The 23,951-nt window shown below is 45.9% G+C and overlaps 2 protein-coding genes across 6 annotated transcripts in view; one reads left to right on the forward strand and one right to left on the reverse strand.

The window, feature by feature from the left end:
* TMEM178B (transmembrane protein 178B) overlaps positions 1 to 23,951 on the reverse strand; it is a 229,771-nt gene that overhangs the window by 488 nt on the left and 205,332 nt on the right. Inside the window, exons 4-5 of one of the 5 annotated variants that reach the window (XR_014936325.1) lie at positions 6,768 to 6,874; positions 5,691 to 5,817 (exon numbers count right to left, since the gene is read on the reverse strand). Coding sequence is in view for 3 of the 5 variants with exons in the window: in XM_015866745.3 (XP_015722231.2) it covers positions 20,984 to 21,234 (251 nt within the window). In the remaining 2 variants the exon portion in view is untranslated. Of the gene's footprint in view, positions 1 to 5,690; positions 5,818 to 6,721; positions 6,875 to 17,287; positions 21,235 to 23,951 lie in introns of those variants that run through there. The other 4 variants (XR_014936326.1, XM_085521471.1, XM_085521462.1 and 1 more) reach the window with 4 other exon arrangements.
* On the forward strand, positions 1,188 to 5,146 carry LOC146762435 (uncharacterized). The gene is made up of 2 exons (XM_085521502.1): positions 1,188 to 4,257; positions 4,597 to 5,146. The coding sequence occupies exons 1-2, from the start codon at positions 3,558 to 3,560 to the stop codon at positions 4,998 to 5,000; spliced, it is 1,104 nt and encodes a 367-aa protein (XP_085377628.1). The 5' UTR covers positions 1,188 to 3,557; the 3' UTR covers positions 5,001 to 5,146.

Raw genomic sequence — 23,951 nt, forward strand, 5'->3', positions numbered from 1 at the left:
GTCCTGCTGGCGACCTGTTGCAAGTGGTGTCCCCCAGGGGTCGGTTCTAGGGCCCATCTTGTTTAACATCTTCATTGATGACCTAGGTAAGGGAACTGAGTGCACGCTAAGTAAGTTTGCAGATGACACCACATTGGCAGCTGGTGTTGATCTGCCTGAAGGTAGGGAGGCCCTTCAGAGGGATCTAGATAGGCTCAATCACTGGGCTGAGGTGAACGGGATGAGGTTCAAGAACGCCAATTGCCGGGTCCTGCACTTTGGCCACAACAACCCCATGCAGCACTATAGGCTTGGGGCAGAGTGGCTGGATGACTGTGAAGATGAAAGGGACCTGGGGATGTTGGTTGATGCTCAGCTGAACATGAGCAGAGAGGTGATCATCCCTCTGTACTCAGCTCTGTTGAGGCTGCATCTCGAATACTGAGTTCAGTTTTGGGCTTTTCACTACAAGGAAGGTATTGAGGCCCTGGAACATGTCCAGAGAATGGCAACAAAACTTGTGAGGGGTCTGGAGCACAAGTCTTATGAGGAGCAGCTCAGGGAGCTGGGTTTGTTTAGCCTGGAGAAGAGGAGGCTCAGGGGAGACCTCATTGCACTCTACAACTTCCTGAGGGGAGGTTGTGATGGGAAGGAGCTTGGCCTCAACAACAAACAGGACTCGAGGAGATGGCCACAAGTTGTATCAGAAGATGTTTATGCTGGACATATGAAGGAACTTTTTTTCTCAGAGAGTGGTCAGGCACTGGAATGGCTGCCCAGGGAGGTGGTGGAGTCGCCACCCCTGGCAGTGTTCAAGGGGTGTCTGGATAGGGAGCTAGGACATACGGTTTAGTGGTTTTCTGTAGGTGTGGTGAAGGGAAGACAGTTGGACTAGATGAACTTATAGGTCCTTTCCAACCGTATGATTCCATGATTCTACGATTCTATGTAATAAATGGAAATATGTTCGTGAAGAGCAGGTGAGCAGATTTTCAAGCTGCTGTTGCCCGTCATCTGTGCCCAGTTATACTTAGCTCTGCTACACCTGCTCTGAGCCACTTGAACATGTATCAAAACAGTTCCTTTTTCTAGCTTCTATCCACATGGTCTGATCCAACAGCAGACCATCATTTGTTTGGCTGGTAAAAATAATTGCTGACAAATTTAAGGTACTTTCTTTTTTCTTTTTTCTTTTTTTTCTTGTGTAAATGTACGCAAAAAGATTTGGAACATTTTATGAGTACACTGCACACTCGATAGAACCACTCGTGATGGCTTCCTCTCTGGTATATAAAGAGCATGCATATCCATGTTGATCATTTTTAACAGTTCCACTCCTTAATGCTCATTTTGGCCTGGAAAAATATTTCTGAACATCACAGGTGAGAACTGGCTCCGTTTAAACTGCTGCCAGCACAGGTCTGACAGGAGAGTCACCAGCCAGCCCCGGGAAGGTTGGGAACCCTGAGTCCCAGCAGGGTGCGTGAACTGAGGCTGCCTGGGGCAGCTCCCTGCACATTAGGCCTTCAGCCCATCTCAAGCCTCCTTCACTGCCCTTGCCTGGACTGCAGGCCTCCAGGCCACAGGGGCTCACAGTGTTTGTGGTTGGTGAAAATGTATTTGTTGTTTCTGGCAAAATGGTGAAAAGGTGCTGCTGCATCATCCTCCCTGGCAGGCTCCAAGTCAGGACGCAGGCCCAAAGCAAAGGCCCGTGGCACAGGCTGTGAGGGGACGAGGAGGCCCGATGGGTTTTGGTGAGGAGAGCAGAAGCAGAGGGCAGAGGAACAGAGCTGCCGCCACCTGAGTCCACTGAGGAGAGTGTGCATCTTTGTGGAAAAAAGCTGAGCTCAGAACATGTATTTTTAGCCAGGTTTCCTAAGGAAATGAAGAGTCTGTCACTTCTCATCTACCCATCTGTCCCAACAACCTTTGAATCTGTTGTTGACTTGAAAGCGAGTTTGATGAAGTGTTGTAAGTCTGAACATCAGATTTCTAATTGTGAAAATGGGGAGCTGAGGAGAGATGAGGAGCGCACGGTGATGCACAAACACCATCTGACAGAGGGACAGACAGGAGGACCCAGCAGTGACCTCGGTTTGGAAGCTCCTCATCAGCCTCCGCAAGCGGTGTTTCTTTAGAGAACTCCCTGCAGCCTTGCTTCAGCAGTGAGACTAATGAGTCTCTCCTTCTCTTTGTTTGCTTTGCATACAAGCCTTACAGGCTCCAGCATATCCTACACACTACAGGGATCCACAGTGCACTGGGGGCTAGAGTTCAGTCTTTGCATGGCTACTGCAAATCTGTTGTCTTATGAATTTTCCCAGAAATCAGGCCTTTGTACAACACCATCTCCAGCTCACACTTCAAGGAGCGGCTCGGTGGCTACTTTGTGTTCTGCGCAGTTTTACATTGCATTTTGTAATTCAGAAAGTAGCTCAGCAATGTGTTTTAAACATAGCAGTTGTTATTCTCATGTTGTTCATTTATGTGCTACGTATGACACAGGACACAAATACTGCTTTTGAATTCTTTACCTTCTTTCATTACATACGGGGTGCTGGGTCATTGCCCTTCTTTGGACCTGCTCCAGCACCTCCATGTCCTTTCTGTACTGAGGTGCGTAAACTGAACACAGTACTCGAGGTGAGGCTTCACCAGTGCCGAGTACAGGGGCAGGATGACTTCCCTAGTCCCACTCACCACACCATTCCTGATACAAGCCGGGATACCAGCAGTCTTCTTTGCCACCACATATTCAGCTGACTGTCAGTCAGCACACTAATGTCTCTTTCCGTCAGGTAGCTTTCCAGCCTCTCCTCCTCATGCCCGTTGGGTTGCCTGGGGTTGTTCTGACCAAAATGAAGAACACAACACTCGGCCCTCTTGAAAATCATACAGTTTGCCTTGGCCCATCCAAGTGGCACTGTGGTCACCCCAGATGCATATACAAACACACGCATGTGAAGTGCTGCTGGGTATACTGCTGTGGGGGCAGAAGGGCTGCAGTGACATCACTGAGGCACAGGCTGTGATGTCGCAAACAGATGCACTGTGACTGCAGCACCATCACTGTTCATCTTTGGGTGCAGGGAGCCTGGCCCAGTCAGTCTCGAGCCTGGACTCCTGCCGAGCGCTTGTGCGAGGTTGGAAGTGGAGCGAGCATTTGTCTTGGGTGCTGGGCTGTGCTTTGGGCACTGCTGGCAGCGGCTCTCGCTGCCTGTCCCTACAGCCAGCACCTGTATTTCCCTGGCCTGCCTGCCTCAGGCAGCCGGGGCCCCACAGGGCGCACTCATAGCAGCAGAGGTGAGCTGGGTGAGGACAAGTCCCCCAGGGTAGAGACTGGGTGCGTGCTGGGACTTGGGGAGCTGCCAGGGCCAGGGCTGCAGCCTCAGAGACCTCCGTGGGCATGGAGCATGGGGTGGCCCCTTAGGGCCGGGAAGGTGTCATACTGAGGGACCTGGGCTTTTCTTCTGTCTGTCCATGGGATGGAGAATGATCGCGGCCTCTTTCCCTCTTGCAGTGCTCAACATTTACCGCTGAGGCTCTGTTGAAGAACAGTGGGCCACAGCAAAAGGACCATGGCAGCGGAGCAGCAATGGGTATGTCCCATCTGCAATGATGTGCGCAAGGACATTGCCTACGTGGTGCCGTGCCATCATGGGTTCTGCCTCGGCTGCATCCTGCGCTGGGGCAAGCAGAACAAGAGCTGCCCGCTCTGCAGAAGGGACATGGAAGTGGTCAAGGTCGCCGAGTGGGATGACGACGACCTGAACTTCGTCATCTGGCCTCCAGCACCACCAGTACCTGCCTGCTTCCAGGAAGGCATTGCTGAGACCTTCAGCTTCAACCCTTCATCTCCTCTGATGTCTCCTCTGCCATCCTCAGATGAGGAAGAGGATGAGGAGGCAGATGAAGAGGAAGGTGAGGAGGCTGATGAGGAGGAGGACGAGGAGGACGAGGAGGAGCCTACAGCAGGCGGTCTCCTTGCTGAGACCTGGGCACAGTTGTTCCAGCTGCACCCGGAGATCCTGGCCCCTGTGCTGCCCTGGCTGCGACAAAGGCTGAGCACCGTGTTGGGCATGTACTGGTGGCCAACACTGGCTGCAGAGAGCTTCATCCAGAATGGCCTGTGTGACATCGGGCTGGACACTGAGCGGCTGGCAGACCTGATATGGCCTGTGCTGAGGGATGAAGCTGAGCCGTTCATCCAGGAGCTGGTCGACACCATTGTGCGCCAATGCAGCCAGGAGGCCCACAGACTGCTAGGTCTGCAGGGGGGGCAGGAGGAAGAACCTGCAGCCTGGGGGCAGGAGGACAGCCGTGTGGCCGCCCCTGGCTCCGAAGCCTCCACACAGCTGACCCTCCCATCAAGGCCCGAATTCTATGTCAGCACCACAACATCCAGCAGAGAGGAGCAGCCCAGCACAGCAGGGGCTGACATTCCTCCGATAAACGAGGAGATGGAGCCGGAGGCGGCAGCAGCTCCCTCTGCCCAGGGCAGCAGCCCCTCCACTCCCGGCCACTCTCCTGAGAGGACCCGGCGGCCCCCGAAGAGAAGAGCCGACGACGACCAGGACCAACAGCCGCCCTGCAAGAGGCCGTCCCGTCTGCAGGGCACCCACGTGTCTGGGGGGCACGAGGAGGGTTCTGCCGCCTGGGGGCAGGAGGACAGCCGTGTGGCCGCCCCTGTCCCCGCAGCCTCCCCGCAGGTGACCTTCCCATCAAGGTCCGGACTCTTCGGCAGCTCCTCGACGTCCATCAGAGAGGAGCAGCCCGGCACGGCAGGGGCCGACATTCGTGCGGGTCCCAGTCACGGCCCCGCCGCACACACGGCGAGGGAAGCGGAGCGGCCCCACGAGGAGATGGAGCCGGCGGCGGCAGCAGCTCCCTCTGCCCAGGGCAGCAGCCCCTCCGCTCCCGGCCACTCTCCTGAGAGGACCCGGCGGGTCCCAAAGAGAAGAGCCGAGGACGACGAGGACCCACAGCCGCCCTGCAAGAGGCCGCCCCCTCGGAGGGACTAGCAGGGCTGCGCTTCTCCTTCATTACAACATCGAACAAAGAGTTCTTAGAGTCACCATGAAAGATCATCGACTGCAGCAGAGATTATACTCATCTCTGAAGTGCAAGTCAAGGCAGCTATTGAACAGGAGCTCTACATAAGTTAGAAACATTTTAGAACGTAACGCCCTAACAGCAATGGCTTCAGCATTAGCTTTGGGTACAGACAGGATTGTTTCAACAAAGAAATATACTGAAGATGTGTCTGTTATCATAACATCTTAACAATTCTGCATGCATTTGTACTTCAGCCAACAATGACAATGCAATTGTGCATTGCCATACTATAAATGCTATGCAATTGTCTTGCATATAATATATTGCTATTCATTGCTATAACATATACAAGTTATTATTTCAATGCATTGCAAATAAATATCTCTGAATATATTAAAATCTTTGGTCTGTTGTTTTCATATATGACTCCTTGAAAAGTAGAATATTATACAACTCAGTGTAAATGAATACAATCCTGCTTCCCCTGGGCAGGGTGGGAGTGAGAACTTGTGTAAATGTGGTATGTTAGGTGGTCTGGGTTTGGTCTTTGCAGGAAAAGAACTCAGCCTTAACTCTTTAGAAGGCCCTTGGGGAAAATCATGGTCCTATAATGGGATAATGAGTGTTGAACTCTGAAAGTATTTCATTACCAGGATCCTCTGCATGCAGCCCCAACCTGTTGCAGGTATTGTGTGCTCCTGACAGGAAAGGTTGCCATGGGGTCATCCTGCCTGTGAAAGAGAGCCGTTGGTCGTGCTTCCACTGCAGACTCCTTGCTCCTGCCTGGACAGAAAGGCATTAGTTTTCCCTCTTAAGCCAGTGTTGACTTCCAGCTATGGAAGGTGATGGAAGAGATGGCACTGATACAGAGGCAGAGTTGAACCATGAGGGATCAGAGCTGCAGCTCCTCATCTCACACCATGGGCTGGGGAGTGCAGGTGCCTGTGCAGGCAAGGGGCAGCATCCGTGTGTGGCAGCCTCAGCCCTTGAACTCCCAACAGAGCCAGCTTACCAAGGGCACAGCAAGCCCCACAGGTAGCTTGTGTGATGCTGAAAGAGATATTTAATTCTCTCCCTGCACCCTTGCTTCAGCAGTGAGACTAATGAGTTTCCTTCTCTTTGTTTGCTTTGCATACAAGCCTTACAGGCTCCGGCATATCCTAGATACTACAGGGATCCACAGTGCACTGGGGGCTAGAGTTCAGTCTTTGCATGGCTACTGTGAATCTGTTGTCTTAAGAATTTTCCCAGAAGTCAGGCCTTTGTACAACAGCATCTCCAGCTCACACTTCAAGGAGCAGCTGGCTCCTTCCTCTCACATTCTTCCTTCCCCCTCCTCCAGAAGCACTGAGCAGCTGAGCTCCATGCCCCTGTGGCTGCACTGCTGGAGCTTTCCCTGCTGCTAGGGGAGAGGGCACCTGCTTTCCCCTTGGCTGAAAAGACAGCTTTGCAGGCTTCCATTTTTAGCACCAATGAATCACACTACCTCTGCTGATGGCAGAGGAGGAAGACCTGAGCAGCCCTTATTACTGCTGTTTGCCTCTGTCCAGAGAGAGGTTTCATTGAGTCGTGCTCAGACTGCATCTGTGCCTGGGGTTCAATCCTGCACAGTGCTGACCAAGCTGCTGCACAGCCTTAGCTCATTTCACTTGCCCTGAAGTTGTGCCATTTTCAAGCACACTGGCAAACTCTTTCCCCATGCCTCTCTGTTCAGCCCCACAGGATTTACTCACAGGAGCAGGCAGGTAGTAAGTGCTGTCTCCTTCATTCACCTTCCATTCTGTTCCTTGTTGCAGATGATATCAGACAGGACCTCCTTGGTTGTAAGAAGGGTTCCATCCTATGAAATGCAAAATCCATTCACCTCAGGAAGAGATATCAGCTAGAAAATTGTGGGCCCCCGGCTCCTCTTTCCCCTCCATCCTTTAGCTGGGGCAGTGAGGTGCCTGACACAAGCAGACAGTCTCTTAAAACACACAACATGAATTCTTTATTTGTTTCATCAGTTTACATTCCACAATTGACAGTTAACTTATTTATTTCTTAGTTTTTTTCCATGAACAGGTTGTTTAGTTAGTTACCAGACAGGACTGTAATTGATGGAAATACAGTGTTCTTTGCCAATTTAAATAGAAAGAAAACCAACCGGCAAAAAAATCGAAAGGAAAACTGTTAGATGAAGCCAGTTTTGTTTTGACAAAGTCCTGTGATGCTTTCTGCAGCTTTATGCCATTACAAAGTCACAGGGGTTTCTCAGTTCCCCATGTTAGTTCCCTGATCTCAACCCTGCCATGAAAATTACCCTTCAGGGCCATGGTCCTGCACACACAAATGCACATACCCAAATGCCCGCGTGTCTGCAGATTAGCACCGTGGATTATAACAGAGCGAGAAGTTTGGGTTTGTGTCATATTTAAACAACTTCTGTTCACTTCTTCTGCAGTAATTTACAGGAAGCAATGGAAAGTACAACACATTTGATATGATGGAGCATCACTTGTGAATTTAGCCAGCACATTCACACTGTCCCTGAATGACCTAAGGCAGTAGTCATTCACTGTTATTTTTTGTTAGCACCAATGGCTACAGGAGCCACTTTGCTTCTTGCAGCAGTGCAGAAGCAAAACCCTTGCAGTACATCCCACCCTCCATTACTCCTGACAACTGGATGTTAACATCCCAAACTCATTAAACTCTTCCTTTATTGGCTAAAAAATGCTCCTCTTGGCCGAGCTACTTCATTCATACTTCAAATGTCCTTGACAATGCCTGAAGCATAATCAGGAACGAGCACATTTCTGGATTTTCAAAATACCCTAAAGTTGAGTATATTTTAATATAATTCCCAGTCTGTCAAAGCAATTAGGCGTGTGCCTAGCTTTAAACATGGCGATAACATCGTTAATGGGACATTCATGCTTGAAATTAGGCAAGTGCTGACATGCTTTGTGGGATCAAAGCTTATTAGCAGCTTTCTGATGAAGGCAGGATCCTGAGTGTCCTCATCCTGGCTTTCACCTTTACAGACACTGCAGATTTGGACAAACCAGCTGCAATCTGGGTATTGGAAAGTTGCAGCTAGAGGAAGTTTTGAGGGGCACCAAACTGCTAAACATCACATCTCTTTCCAGGCTTTTTGTTTCCTGTTTCTAAAATGGCTCTAATACTTACCTTCTCCTGTCAGGTCTGATGTGACTCACATTTACAGAACGTTTTGAAGAGAAAACATGCTAGGAAGATGAAACATAGAGATGCAACTGTCTGAATATGCCTGAGTTGTGTGGCATTAGAAAAGACCTAGCCTTTTCTAATCTAGCTTTGATATGTGTGTGCTGCACTTAGAAGAAACATAAACATCTGGCCAAGATGCATTTGCATGACAAATGCCTTGTACCAGTTGTATCATTGTACTTGGGAATACCCTAGAGAAGTGGGAGGCATTTAAGTGAATAACTATGCTAAGCCTCCTAAACTGTCAGAGAAAGTGGTGACTGCAACTTTTGTCATCACTGAATGATGGAGATGTTATGGGAGTTGTTTCATTTCCTTTCAGCAAAAAGATGCTTTTCCTTAAGGGACACAGAACTGACAAGGGTGTGATGGAAGAGGAACCCTCCAAAAATGTTTGCCTAGTGAGGTAAACCATGACTAGGGCAAGTATTACTTGTGGCAGAAGAAATTCCACATGTCTGCATGAGGTGCACCAGCTGTGGATAAGGGATACAATGAGTCTGGTTTCTCACTGACCGCTGCCTCCATGGCTGTATGTATTCACCGTAGCATCGCGTGATGCCACAAGGGTGAGAATGGGACAAGTCAGATCCAACAGGCCTAAAAGGGCCGTGTGATCCATGAGGGACATGGTGGGCACCCACAAGGTGACATGTCAGCCTTCCCCAAGTGAGATGGCCATACAATGCCGCACCCATTCTCCCACCTGCCTCTGGGGTCAGTTTGCTGCCAAGGCCTGGCTGCTGTCCCATAGGATGCTGTACACTCATGCCCTGCTGCGGAGTCACAGGATCAATTATGGCTTTCACAGGAGGTGAGATGGCTTTTTTAAGAGAAAGTGGAACATTCTCCAGGAAGATAATTCAAATGTGGTGTGGAGAATGCAGCAGGGAGGATAGTGCTCATGTCTGAATACACACGGCTGTTGTGAAGAAGTGGGACAGGATCACCCCACAGAGCCTCCCTCCCACATAACGTTGCACAGAGACTTTATCACCTTTTAGCAAGAGGTTGCCCTTGTTAGTAAACCTCTGAGCAGTCTGCAAAACCATTGTGGGACACAGTGAGAAACATTTACATCCACAGCAGCAGCTGGGTCCCATGTTCCAGGACAGTCCCCATCCTACTCACAGAGAGGGAATGGGAGAGGACAAAGAAGAAATTTGAGGACCATACTCAAAAGTCGTGCAGCAAATGATGCCGAATCCTTAAGTATGATTTATTTCCAAGCTCCTCCTCATTTCCAGAGTTCACTCTTATAGCCTTTATTTCTTTTTCACAGACATCTCAAATAACAGAACAGTCACATATGCAAGAGTCAGTTCGGAATGGGATTTAGAGATAAACATCTTTACAGGAAGCATCTCTATATTCTCACACAGAGAGAGGAAAAGGGAGAGAGATATACACATCTGAGACCTTAAAAAAGGGGAAAGGGTAACAGGAGAGGAACATCAGAATGAAACAGTACAGACTGGACAAGAAGGTACTGTGCTGGATAACAACTGATTCCTTGATCTTGCTTTTCTCTTCCATTTTCTTGCTAGTCTTTCCCTAAATATAGACGCACAGTATTAAATATTTACTGTATAGGTTCCTACAGGCCACCTGAAGTCCTTCTTGCCATAACCTGAACATTATTAAAAATGAAGTTGTTCTGAGTGATGGGAAAGCACTGACAAGTCCCTGACTTAAATCTAGCTGTGGAAATAAATAGTAGCGAACATCTGTTGCCACCGCAGCCAAAGTTCACTTAGCCCTGGAGTTTTCAGGAATTGGTTTAATTCCTCCACTCCTTGGTCTGTGTTTGCTTCAGTCAGGTAAAATATGGGAATATATAAGTAAGTGCTTCAGAGTTCTTATATTTGATTAATTTGCCAGTCCTCCCAAACCAGTTTGGTCTCAATACCTGATTTCAGCTTTGAGAGACTCTCACCATGAGATGGAGACATGTGTTCAGCCTTGCCAGAGCAGCTTTCTCAATAGCACAGTCACAGTTCATTCTCTTGTTGAGTCCCTGGCTCAGTTTTTCTGAGGACAACGATAATCCCAACAATAAGGGATGAAATTGCAATCTCTTTAATCTCCATGTAAGCTGTCTGTAAAGCATTTATTAACATTGAATAAAACCCAAATAGGAAATTACCCAAACTGTACCTTGGAGCAGAATTTGTTGATTCTTACTAGCAGCAAGATGACATTTTCCAGGCCAGCATGGAGATGAGTAACCTCAGAACAGTTGAGCAATTTAAGCTTTTAGAATGTCAATTCACTCACTGGACTGCTTCAGTAATGCTCAAGACTGACAGAGAATGGTGAAGAGTTTAGACCAAAGATCTCTGACATTCAGCACTGGCACCATCCAGTCATCAGTGACTGGAGTCAGCCATAAAGAACCCACCTCAAATACGGCTTTGCAGCAACTGGGGCAATCCCTATGCTTTGCAGTTGTGTTGCAATCTGGGGAGGGGAAGACTGCTATGAACCTCTTGTTTTGCTCCAACACTCTTCCATGTTTAACACCTACATGCTGTGTGGTGGGTACGGGGCCACAGCAGATCTCCGCACTGATACTCTTTTGCACAAGGCGCCTGAGTCTTCCCACTGGGATCTGAGATCTTTTAGGATCTCAGAACCATTCAAGACAGGTGAGTGGTCACTCTGTGGAGGGAGAAGGAGTTCCTAAAGCTGAGTTAGAGCTCAGCTTTACTGAGTCACCACTGAGAAGCCAATGTCTCCCTTCATTAACTATACATGAAACCAAGGCAGATGAGCCTGTTAATGACAGCAGCTCAGTGAAGTGCCAAGGTTAATGAGGATGAATTCAGATCAGAAAATCCAGGCCTTGGTGTAACTGTGTAGCTTGACTTCACACACAGAGAAACCCCTCACAGACATACACTTAGTGCAGAAAAGCGCCTATACAGGGGCTTCTTGGTAAAGGATAAGTGCGGCTATTTAGAGAGCTAAGGTGGAACTGAAATTCTATCATCGCTTTTCCAGTCCATTTCTCTTCCTTAGAGAAGCCCTTGAGATCCAGCCCCGCTACTGCATGTACGGGTGTGGGTGTGTGCGCTGCTGACTGGTGTGCAACAGCAGAATCAGGGATTTTCCTGGGAAATAATATTGTTTAATTTGCTTTAATTTAGATCTGAGATACGCGGGGATTGTGGAAAAGAAACAATCCTTTGCCTGACATTCTGTACATCAGCCTCAGCTTATTTCAGGCAATCATGACTCTATGGACATTTTTCATAAATTTACAAATATATATACATATATATACATATATACATGTATATGTGTATCAGCCTATGGGCTACATTTACCACTGCATCGTTCCAGCCACACACAAGTATAATGGTAGGTTATTTTTACCAAATAAAAATTGGTATAAATCTGAAGCGACTTAGTGGTGGCTGTCACCATATCCATGCAAAAGCTCCTGAAGTGGGCTGACATGTAGATACAGTCTTGCTGAAGTTCCCCTACCACATAAACACATAAATGGAATCATAGAACCATTAAGGTTGGAAAAGACCACTAAGATCACCCAGTCCAACCATTGGCCCATCCTCACCATGCCCACTGACCACGTCCCTCAGCGCCATGTCTACCCTTTTCCTTCACACCTCCAATGACAATGACTGAATGGGAGGTGTCTAAAGAGGACTCCATTTCACAGTTTTAATGAAGCAAACTTCCCATTGATCCTACTGACCTCTAATCAAAGGGGATTTCACTTCAAAAGAAACTGAAAGTTCAAGACTGTTTTAGGTATAGTGTACAGCTCTGGAAGTTGTAACCTCTGCCACAGTAGATCTCAAAATGCTTTAGAGCAATTTAAGTTACTGTGGAAGAGTATCTCCAATAGTCTCCAAATATGCTTTTTTTGTGTGTGTGTGTGTGTAAGTAGGGGGAATTTTGTCCTGCAGAAGATCAAACACAAATACATGAACATAAACATATTAACCGATGGAAATTGCCAAGTAAAAATAGTAACACTTTAAATGAGATGTCTGTGATTGTTATTGGTGCCCAGGAGTTATAAATAATTCAGTACCTCCTTGCTGAATAGTCTGAGGCTGCACTTTGTTTTTGTTGTTATGATTACCTGAATTTTTTCTTTTCTTATGATCTATATTGTTAAAGGAAAACCCTTCATAAAAATGTAGCCTTATGTTCTACAGCCAGATGAAAACTATTCTTCAGACACAACTTCACAGCAGCTTAAGCAAATTAGGAGCGTGTGTAGTTCTTAAAAATGATGTGGGCACCAAAAACATTCAGTGTTTTACTCCTATTCGTTGTCTGAACAGGGACTGGAAGCTGTGCTTCTTCTGTGCAATTGGTCCCAGGAGACTGAGCCCTTGGTGTCTACATACCCCTGAAACTGGAGCTAAACCTGCAGGTCACATTGCTTTTTGAAGACTTGACTCTATCAGAATCACTGTTGCTGTTTGGGAAGTTCTGACTAGTTGGCAAAATAACAAGGCCAATTGAAAGCAATTGCTTTTGCAGCACTATTTCCATGCCACGCCACCACAGGCACAGAGCCACAGGGATGTGAAGCTCCCTGCAGTGCTGAGCCCCATTAATGCGCAGCCGTGGCGATGCCAGCAGCCAACCATAGCTCTCAGCAGAGGACAGAAATAAGACTCAGGCTGTAGGGCACTGCCCCTCATATAGCAGTATTTCTACATAAAGGGACTGTAAACTTTTCTGAGTTGGAGGTGATGTGGTGCCATTTTTTCTCTCGTGACAAATATGAAAACTGACAATGTGTTTTACAGAAACATCTTGTAAATGCAGGTTGCAAGAAGCAATTAGTGAACACCAAGGCTCTCCTGATGGGATTTCAGTTTTGTTTTCCTTTAGCCTTGCTCGCTCAGTAAGAACATCCCATTTGTACCACACACAGTGGTTACTGCTGGGGTCTGTAGCATTAGAAATTACTGAGGGTTTGTGGGCACAGATGTTTTCTGAGGTAGAATGGCCAGCTCAAGACTGGCTGGATGCAGAAGTAGGTCTGCAGAAATCCCATAGTTAAGAGCACCAATAGTCAGCTCTGGAGTCTTGCAGTGGTGTTTCAGGATGTTACTGCTCTGAGCTGCTGCCTGTCCCCCATTCTGCTGGGTATATCCTGCCTAAGTGCAGAGAAGGCAGTAAGAAGCATATATTTGAGTCTCAGCTGCTTCCTTTCCCTACACCTCTGGAATTAGAACAACACTGGCATCTTTTCTCTAAGTATTCAAATACTTTCTAGTGGCAAGTATCCAATTCACACCAGCTCTGTTGTGCCTCTTCACTTCTCTTCAGCAGAGACTTTATGTGTGATCTGCATACACAACCTAACACAGACGGAGATGACACCTGAATGGCACTGCAACTCCTGAGCTAAGTACGAAAGAACAGAAAACAAACCACTGCGTTGCATTTTGCTACGTACTTCCTCTGCACATAATACACTTATTTCCAGTTTACCCACATGAACTGGGGTATGATGGTCTGTGTGTGGCTAAGGAAGGAGTGGATTGAGGGTGTCCACATATATACACCCTAATCTAGAAACATTTGGGGCTGTTTCCTGCCACTGTGCAGGAGAGTTAATCAGTAAAAGAAAGACACAGAAGTATTGTCTGGGCAGGGATTGACAGCCCAGCCTCCTGATGCTGTGGGAGTCATTGGATTGTCCTCACATAATTTAACCAATGCCCATCAAGTCTGACCTAAAGCGACTGCTCCTTGGTTTCCTTTTTTTTTCACTCCCCACCTCTCCCTGAGGATAACCTATCTAAGCCTCAGTTATTTTCATTCTCAGTCTCTCCTCAGCAAGAAAGGACAATTGATCTGTGACTCTGGAGTGCTTTACTAAAGGTGAACAGCATTTCATTTCTCTCTTGTGGCCTATATTGTGGCAGTTGTCCAGGTTTATTTCTGCAAGTAAAATCCTACACATGTGCATGGCATACTACACTTAAACTAGCAGCATTCTGTCAAGCTCCAGTTGGCCCACCAATGTCAACAGCAAGCCTGTTAAGAGTCCACTGGCACCAGCAGTTGGTCCTTTGTTTTAAAAAGCACTGCAATCTCTAGCTATGGCTCTGAAGAAAGCAACAGGATTGGGGTTCTAGTGATTTGGGGAGGAAGACAGAATGGGAAACATAAATCAGGGGAAAAGGGATAATCACTGATTTATTTATAAAGCCAATTGTTAGATAAATGAGTATATAAGCATGCATTTCATTTTCAGCCTCTAACACGACAGCACTGAAATATTTTTTGAAGCACCTGATCCAAAACTCACTGGAGCCAAGGTGAAGCTTTCTGTGGACTTCAATGTATGCAATGTGGAGCATATGCATTATACTGCTGGCTGTTACTGAAAACTGGGGTGCTGAGTGTTGAGCTAAGCCCTGTCTTTATGGGCTTTTCAGCTCAGACTGGCAGAATCAAGATCTTATGGGGAGTCTGGAGTTGGGCTATTTGAAACTCAGCTCCTGGCCTTGGATATTCACCCATCACTAACCTTTACATGCTTAATGTGCTTCACGCAGGCTTTTTACTCCTTGTCTCTCAGTGGTGCCTGGCAATCATTCAGAAATGTCTTGGTTTTTCACCTTGAACCTCTCCTTGCTGACTGGATGAGTGCAACAGGAAGCACTGTGAAAGGGTGCAAGACCCTGGGGGCAAGGAAATGCAGTGCTGATACACAGGGATGATTTGTGTGAATGCACCCAAGCAGCCCTATAGCCCTTCTAGGCCTATGTAGAGACAGAAAGAAGAAAGAGCTCGAATAATATACGTCTTTATTTAAGCTATACTTGGTAACATATTATTTCACTCCATTTTGCTCCTGGGAGTTAGCTTGGCACTCAAGAATTAAGGACAGATTACAGTGATTTTCTTCTGAGCTCTGCTTATCAGTGGGGCTCCAGGGATGAGCCTGGTTTGGAGGTGCTGCATGGTGAGTAAATGGACAGCCATGGAGACACAGTCTTCCAGGAACACTTGGAAATCTGAGATATCCTCTGCATAGCAATCCTCTCCCTTCCCAATGCTATTTTGCTCATCGTCTGATGAAGTGCACAGCCAGCAGGCCATGGCTAAAAGTGCTCCCAAGTGACTTGTGTCTACAGGAAAGCAGAATACCTGCACTCTCATGGCTCTCTCCTGGGAGGACAGGACAGGATCCTCTGGGTTAGAGGACTGCACTCTGAGGGTTATTTTTTAAAATTATTTTGGGTTTCTTTTTCCTTCTTTTCATTTCTGAATGTAGCTGAAATAACATTTTCTAAAGTAGTGCTAGTTTTTTAAAAGCAATATTTCAAAGAAACTGCCCTGGTCACTGGTGGCTTCTGATCCACTTGTGATGGTCCCTGGGGTAGAATGAAAGACATAAAAACCCAACTAGAAATATGACTTGAGGGACTGTACTATTTAGGTCAGGGAAGATCTGTGTTTGCAGAGAGGGAGAAAGGAGAGATGATATATACAGGTGGCCACTATGAGTCAGGAGTTTTAACAAGCAAACAGCTTTAGGTTGAAGATGGTGTCCTAAGAGTCCATAGGATACACAGCACATAGATTCCTGCAATATATCCCCTATGTAGGGCTCCCACACTGTGCCCTGGCAGGGATAAAAGTAGAAGCCATGGCAACTAACTCATTGCCATCACGGAACAACCTCACTGTACAAGAACTGGAGGCTCACTGTAAAAAAAGCCTCAGCCTACACACCACAGAGCACTGGGGCAATTCACCCCACTTCCCTGGGAACAGCTTCCTGTAAAAGGGAGGAAACACAAGCACCTGCATCAGGCTAGGACGAGGGTGTCACATTATCTACAAGGACAGGATAGGAAAAGAAGAACAGGGGCTAGAGTCTGAAGGAAGCTAAGCATCACCCAGAAAAGCACATTCTTAACTTGCAAGCATGTGAATAGTCTACCAAAGGCAATGGAATCAGTCACATGTTTGAAGTAAAGTATATACTTGATTACTTCCCTGGAGCAGACTGAGAGACAGTGCCAAGACCCTTAGCATGAGGAGCACATCTGACAGGTTTCTGACTACTGCTGTACTAGTGAACCAGACACTAGTCAAAGAGCTTGAATCTCAGGTCTGAAAGATATTTCAAAGCCTCCCAAAAATGCAGAAGCTCAGACTAGATGGGAGTGTGCTTTGGCTATGGATGTACATAGTCGCTAACCACCACAGATGTGGCTCTGGATGTATTTTGGGTCTGCCCTGCTCTATAGATGGGTGCAAGCCAACATGTAAGGCTCTTGGCCAACTTCACACTGCTCACAGCCCTTTGGGGCTCCTCCTGAGGCTGTGAGAAGCACAGAGAGAAATTCAAAACATCCCAAGGGGTTTTAACCCTGTTTCAGTGCACCGAAGCTGCTGCCTGGACAGGTGGTCCCTTTAGGAATCCATCCTGACATTAAAGCTCTGTATTCACCTGCTGCTTCAGGCACTTACACCCACACTTTTAACACACTTCATACTCACACAGACCTGAGAGGCTGTGTTCAAATGAGTGGAAAATCACAAACTGGGCTTAAAGATCCAGAGTTAACGCTTCTCTGCTATAAAGAAAAATAAGCATAACTCTCTCCCAGTCACCAAACACAGGGCTGCACTCAGCTCATACACAGCTTGCAAACCAACCAACACCTTCAGAGAGTACTTCATCAGGGAAGAACTATTTTTGTGCCAGCTGCAGAGAGAAGACTCGAGAGTCCACGAAACAGCAGAATTACTTCAGTTTCTTTCAGTCTTACTGCTATAGCTCCTTCCAAACTCCATCTGAAACAAATACACTTTGTGAATTGTCACGGCTCGCACAAGGCTGTATACCACAACAGGAGCTGTCGCACTGCTTCCCATGCCACACGACCCATGGCGAACGCCAGCTAGAAACCCCTCTGCTTTTTGGTCTGGTGAGGTTACTCCAGATACCTCTATTCACATGGAAGAGTTTCCCTATCAAGCTCAGAACTGCAGAGGAAGAATGAAGTTTGTGTTCAAAGATGTTTTAATGAAACAAGTACCAGTTTCGTAAAGCATTAACACCTTTATGAGCAGTCGCTTTTTCTCAGAATCTCTTGTAGCTTGCAATTTTTCACATTTTTAAAGGTCTCTTTTAGTTTTCAGTTATTGGTTTCACGCTTTCAGTTTCAATTTAGCTTTCCAAGAACTGTTTTTATTTTTAATTCCCTTCTGTCCAATGGTAACTCATCAGCCTCCTCATCTAGTGAGCATTTGCAAGTTCAAACAGTTTCAGAGCTTTTCAGAACACTCTGTTTGAAAACACTGCCAGAGAAAAACAAACAAAAAAAAATCCAATCTACTTTAAAAGCAAGTTTCTTCAAAAGGTTTCCATTTTCAACATGAATCAATAAATACTTACTTTCTCCAGTCAGATCTAATGGAGAACAAAATGACAAAAACTTCACTTGCCGGGGATGGCATTTCAGTGGCAACACATTGACTTGGCAGCTGACATTGGCATGTTTAGGGAATTTGTAAACCAAAGAACATTAATGCTAAGTAGCTGAGCAGGAGTGAAAGAAAACCAGATCTACCCTAACTCCAAAATAGCCTTCAGAAACTTTATTTCTTTGGACGCTGTTAACAAAAAGGAACATCATCACACAAGGTGTAACAGGGAGGGAAAGCACATCTGGAAGGGGAATGGCTGGCTATGCAATTGCACTGCATAAGAATTATTTCTTGGTTGGATTTATTTATTTTTTAACAAGTCAAAATGCTGTTTCCTGACAGCTGTGTAAATAGCATGATCTGGAGTTAATGTCTTTATTTCTGTGCAGGCATCATTTCAGCAGATTGCCTCCTTATCCTTGTAAGATTTCGTAGATTCAGGAGATCATAGAATCACAGAATGGCTTAGGTTGGAAGGGATCTTAAATCCCATCCAGTTCCAACCCTCTGCCATGGGCAGGGTTGTCACCCAGAGCCCCTGTCCAAACTGGCCTTGAATGCTTCATCCACAACCTCTCTGGGCAGCCTGTTTCAGCACCTCACCACCCTCTGAGTAAAGAATTTCCCCCTAACATTTACCCTAAATCTCCCCTCTTTATTATAAAGCCACTCCCCCCGTCCTATCACTATCAGACTGTGTAAAAAGTCAGTCCTCCTCCTCTTTAAAAGCTCCCTTCAGGAGCCGCAATGAGGTCTTCCCGGAGCCTTCTCTTCTCCAAGTGAAACAAGTCCAATTCCCTCAGTCTGTCTTCATAGGAGAGGTGCTCCATTCCTCTGATCATCTTTGTAGCCCTCCTCTGGACTTGCTCCAACAGCTCCAAATTTTCTTGAGCTGTGAGCCCCAGGTCAGGCGCAATTAGATGATTTTTATCATCAAATGAGAACTGATGGCATGCAGATATCGGGTGTAATAAAAGACTGATGTAACTATCCCTGAATTAAGAGCACGTTGGATTGGCTTGTTTTGTGGGGGACTTTTTTGCTCTGCCCTATCTCCCTTTGCCTGCTCATTTATCAGTCATGCCATCACTTCCTGAACAGGGCCATTTGTCAGTTGTCTCTTCCAGCTCCCTTTTGTTACAGCCTTGGCCTTTCACCTCACCTTCCCTTCAGCCACTGTTCCCCTGCGAGCAGCTGCTGTCTTCACAGCCAAAATGCTCTGCTTCCTCCAAAGGTATACATCCCCATCTGCAAGCCTGGCTGTTCTGTTAGCTCTTCTGGGATCTATGACCTGAACAACGGGGAGAAAGGAGTGAGGGGAGAAGGGGGTTACTGGGAAAGGAGTAGCAGGAAAAAGAGAAAGACCAAAAGAGAGAGAGAATCCCATTTGAAGATTCACAATTATATCATACAACGCTTGAGCTCATGGGAAATGGATCTCCATTCTTTGCATCTGACCTTTTCTTTTCCATCTGTACACAGTTCTCCCAGATGGAGAGTGGAGATGTCCAGTGAACTGGGGCAGGTTCCAAAGACAAGATGTGTGAAGTTCTTATTTGGCATACATGAACACAACAAGAGGCTTCTCTTACTTCTCTCTTATAAACATTTTCTCCCTTTTTCTCCTCAGTAATGGCTTTTGCCCAGTTTTCTCAAACATCCGAAAACTCAATGAAATCCCAATCCGGTAAATACTCAGGAGGAACAACTGCCAGGGCTCCCCCCACCTCCCTTCTCCCTGGTCAGTCTTCCCTTGGATCCACCATTCTGAACTCTCGGAAGCTCCATGAAAACCAAAACCATCCAGAAATCCACCAGAAGAGACGCGCTGTCTCAGACCTGACGGCTTTCTTCACGCTTCTGCAGTTGCCTCAGTCTTGGGCCACAAACACAGCATGGATGGTGTCGTGGACAATCACATTGCAATGTTTTACATTTTTCTTTTTCTTAAAAATAAAAAAAAAAAAAAAAAAGAAGAAGAAGAAGAGGGAAGAAAATGTTATACACATAAGTATCACAGCATTTTCAGAAGGCCTTCTACTGCATTTGCAATAGCAGTTCAGCCTCAGTTGTAAGCCTGGATGTAAGGCAGCTGGAAGATTAAAACTGTACTGTTGGAGAGTCTGCTGAGACATCCTCATGTTGGTTTTTGTTGTTGCTGTTGTTGTTGTGTTTTCTGTTTTTATTTCATAAGATTCTTGTTTTAAATTGTTTTTGTCTGTTTGCTTCTTTCTAAAGTTTGGCAGGAAAGAGAAAATGCTTTTTTTGCTTTTCCCCACATCTTCTGTCCTTTTTGTTTTCTGCATTTTAGGAAGGAAAAGGAAAAGGAAAAGGAAAAGGAAAAGGAAAAGGAAAAGGAAAAGGAAAAGGAAAAGGAAAAGGAAAAGGAAAAGGAAAAGGAAAGAGAAGAGAAGAGAAGAGAAGAGAAGAGAAGAGAAGAGAAGAGAAGAGAAGAGAAGAGAAGAGAAGAGAAGAGAAGAGAAGAGAAGAGAAGAGAAGAGAAGAGAAGAGAAGAGAAGAGAAGAGAAAAAAGAAAAGAAAAGAAAAGAAAAGAAAAGAAAAGAAAAGAAAAGAAAAGAAAAGAAAAGAAAAGAAAAGAAAAGAAAAGAAAAGAAAAGAAAAGAAAAGAAAAGAAAAGAAAAGAAAAGAAAAGAAGAAACTCCCAAACTATATATACATACATAGAGAGAGAGAGAGAAAATAATAAGAAATAAACAATGATAGGGCAGACCTTTTTCATTGTGTTTCCAGAATGAAAAGAAAGTGTGTGGGTTTCTGATAATGGCCTTGAGGAGGTACATCGTAGAGGTGGCTCAATTGCTTGGTTTGTTTATTTGCTTGCTGTTTGCATTTTCCTTTCTAACTGCAATGGATGGGCTTTTTGCCCCTGATCCCCAGCCCTCCGTGTCCTGTACAGACTGATTCCATGTCCCCACCCGGACCCCTCTCTCTCTCGCCAGGTGGCAGCTGGTAGGTGTGACAGCATGTTAATTCAACCTCTAAGATATGGCGCTGGAGTTAAGAGTTGGATGGAAGAGCCATGTGAGAGAAAAGCATTCCCATCTTGGTGAGAAAGAACGAAGCAACACAGAGTCCAGTGGAGATGTGAGTGCCATGTTGGACTCAGCTCTACCTTGGCACTGGCATTAATTTGAGATTATATATATATTTAATTATATATACATATATATGCATGTATAGGTATACATAGACATATATATATATATATATACACCTGTGTGTGTGTGTGTATTTGTTGTTGGCTGTTTTTTTAGCACACTGTCCCATTCTCAGGTCTAGATTTGGGGCAGTTGGTCCTGGGGACAGGTTGGACAGAAGGGGCCAGAGTGCAGAAGAAGCCAGAGATAAGAGTGAGGCCCAGGCCCCCCCATGCACAGAACATGGACCAGCCATAGCCATGGCTGATGTCGTCGGGAAGTCCATACAGGTAGCGGGGGTAGCGGGAGAGCTCGAAGTTGATTCCAGCCACACACGTGCACAGTGAAATGATGCAGAAGGTTCCTGGAGGAGAGTGGGAAGGGGAGAAGGAGAGAGGAGAAAAATACAGAAAAGTTAGAAGAGTAAGAGACATATCACTTTCCTAGCTGCCAAGAGTTGTTGCAGTCAGTAAGGATATGCCTAAGGAAAGAAGTTTGTATAGAAAGTAGGTTAGTCTAGCCATGGGAAATGAACTGAGTGCCACCAGAGCCTCGAATATTGATCTGATGCTGAATGGAGTCGTATGGAGAAACTTCAGCTGGAACGGTTTTGTCATTACGAGCACTCCCTTGTAAACCAGAACGCTCCATGAAACCACTGATTTTGTGGGAATTTTGCTTTGGACAAATAAGGAGTGAATAGTCACGTTTCGGTACTCTTTAGAGGAAAAAGATGGAGTTCTTGTTTAAATTCAGTTTTTCAATTATGAATTTTATAGAAGAAAATATTACAAAATACTTGACATTTTGGCTACGTTGAAACATACATTAGAAATGCCCTGGGCAGGTTTTTTTTTTCCATTTCTTCTTACATCAAAATCTAAAATGCTCCACTATGTTTGCCCTTTTGAAATGTCACTTTAAAAATCTTAAAATCCCTCACAAAATTTGGATTCTATCCTCTGCATGACTTCGGTCCCTTTCCAGATGCCTTCTGCAGTACTGGGGAACTCTTCAGCATATCCTGTTCTTGTTTTCCATCCCCGCGGCAGTATTTCACTTCTTCCTGAGAGCACTGCAAGGACAGCCTCCTTTTGGAAAGCCACACACATCATATGAGGCTGAGCCTTAGCCCACCCAGATGAGTCTAACTGTGATCTTTTTGGCCTCCAGCTTCATCACAGCTAAACTCTGAGCTCCTGAAATGTCACTGTTGCCACCCACACACCAAATAATGGATAGCTGCAGTCTCTGTGCGCCCATCTCAAGAGATAACACCCACTGTCTACACAAAGTTGGTAGTTTATTTTTCCTCTCTAATTCCTCCCTGTACAGTTCTCTCTGAATTGTCCGCAAGAGACTGACTCAAAAGGTGATGTGCAGTACACGTGATAGAGCTACTCACATGATTGGCCTGCTGCTCGTGCACAGCCCTGTGGCATGCTGTGTGTGCTACCTGCAAAGTACGTCCTGTGTCAGACCTCTGTTAAGTAGCAGAGCTGCTGAGGGATCTACTGTTCCTGTCCATAAGGTAGCAAAATGCCAAAAGCATTCACAGCTTGCCTCATTCTCTTTACTTCTGGTACCTTGGTCTTCTTCTGTCCTCTCCTTCCTCTGCTCCTGCAACTCTCCTTTTGTGCCTCTGCTGCTTCACTCTTTTTAGTTGCAGTTACGCTGAAGAAATTGATATCCATTGAAGACACAGATCAGCTTATGAGTTGAATTCCTCTGGAATTAGGCTCAGAACTGAGCACATTTGTAGGAACACATATACCACCAAAAATGTTTGGACTCCCCACCATACCCATCTCTCTGATTTAGCAGGCACATCCTAAAACTTTAGAATGTCCATGCAAAACTCCATCCTGGATGAGCTGTGAGCCCACTGTCACGTCACTCTGTTACCCCCTCTGACCACAGCCTCCATCACAGGGAATCCTGGAACTCTGGGTTCCTCTCCTGATGATATATATGGCTGCCAGATGGTCCAGAGAGTACTGCTCGTAAGTTCTCACATTACAATAATACCTCAGAGCACCAATCTGTACCAGAGAGCTGCTGTGGTGGATACTATGCTGTTACAAAGGCTGCCTTCTTATCCCAGCCCAGCACCCAATTAGTCTGCAATAAGCACTGTGGACTTTTGCAAGAGCACTGTATATGCCCCAGCTTTGCTGTTGTTTTCAGAGATGTCCTGCACTACTTCAAAGCACAGAGTAGGAGGAATGGGTCTCTCTCCCAGAATCCTGTACTCAAAAACCATGTTGTTTGATCAGGGTAAAACTCTTTTTGTTCTTTACCATGTCACTTAGGTTATCCTGGAACATGAAGCTGTCTGCCAAGAACACGGCTGTCCTTGTGTGACACATCAACATGACTAGTACATTGTGGAGAAAAAGGATCCCTCAGAGCTGCTATGCTTGAAACCCAGCTCCACGGCTTGTTTCAAAGAGTTAGAAAATGACATGAAAGGCCTCTCTTTTCTAGTGAGAACATGATAATTTCAGTTCTCTTGAAATATAAGATTGTTAAGAGAGGTGGGTGGGAAAATCTGTGCGGCCAGACTGAAACTGCATTTGGAAAGTACAAAAGGGAAGAAAATAACTTCAGTTTTCAAACGCTCCCTGTGCTTTCATGCTTTGGCTATTTTGATTACAAGTTCTTCAGTACAAGGAGTGTTTTGTACCCATTACGTTTGTTCAGTGCCCCAGCCTATTGGCACTCCACCTTGCTGGGGGTATTCTGCCCCATAACAAATGAACAACAAAATGGAACAAGTAACAGAGAACAAAGCTGATCATAAACATGTGATTTCTTCTCTTTAAAAAAGGCTGCTCCTATCCTGCCCCTGCACTGAAGAAAGTGCCAATCCCATGATAATAAATAGTGACCATCACACACAGTGTCAGAGGATGCATAATGTGGCTCTCAGCCATTCAACCCTTGTGCTTCCACAGGATGCTTTGTACAGCACTATGGCCACAGGTTTATCAGCCTCTCACACTATTCATTGCAGACATTAAACTGCCATTTTATATCACCTAGAGTAATCCTTACAAACATTATACGAATCCTATGTGT

The sequence above is a fragment of the Coturnix japonica genome, chromosome 1, assembly GCF_054131305.1.
Source record: "Coturnix japonica strain WE chromosome 1, WE-NBRP24, whole genome shotgun sequence".
Classification (NCBI taxonomy): Eukaryota; Metazoa; Chordata; class Aves; order Galliformes; family Phasianidae; genus Coturnix; species Coturnix japonica.

What these genes read in the sequence shown, in the direction of transcription:
- LOC146762435 (XM_085521502.1), top strand. Translation starts at nt 3,558, where the DNA reads ATGGCAGCGGAGCAGCAATGGGTATGTCCCATCTGCAATGATGTGCGC. An exon ending in ACTGCTAGGTCTGCAGGGGG is followed by an intron (nt 4,258 to 4,596) that starts GGCAGGAGGAAG and finishes GTCTGCAGGGCA; the next exon opens with CCCACGTGTCTGGGGGGCAC.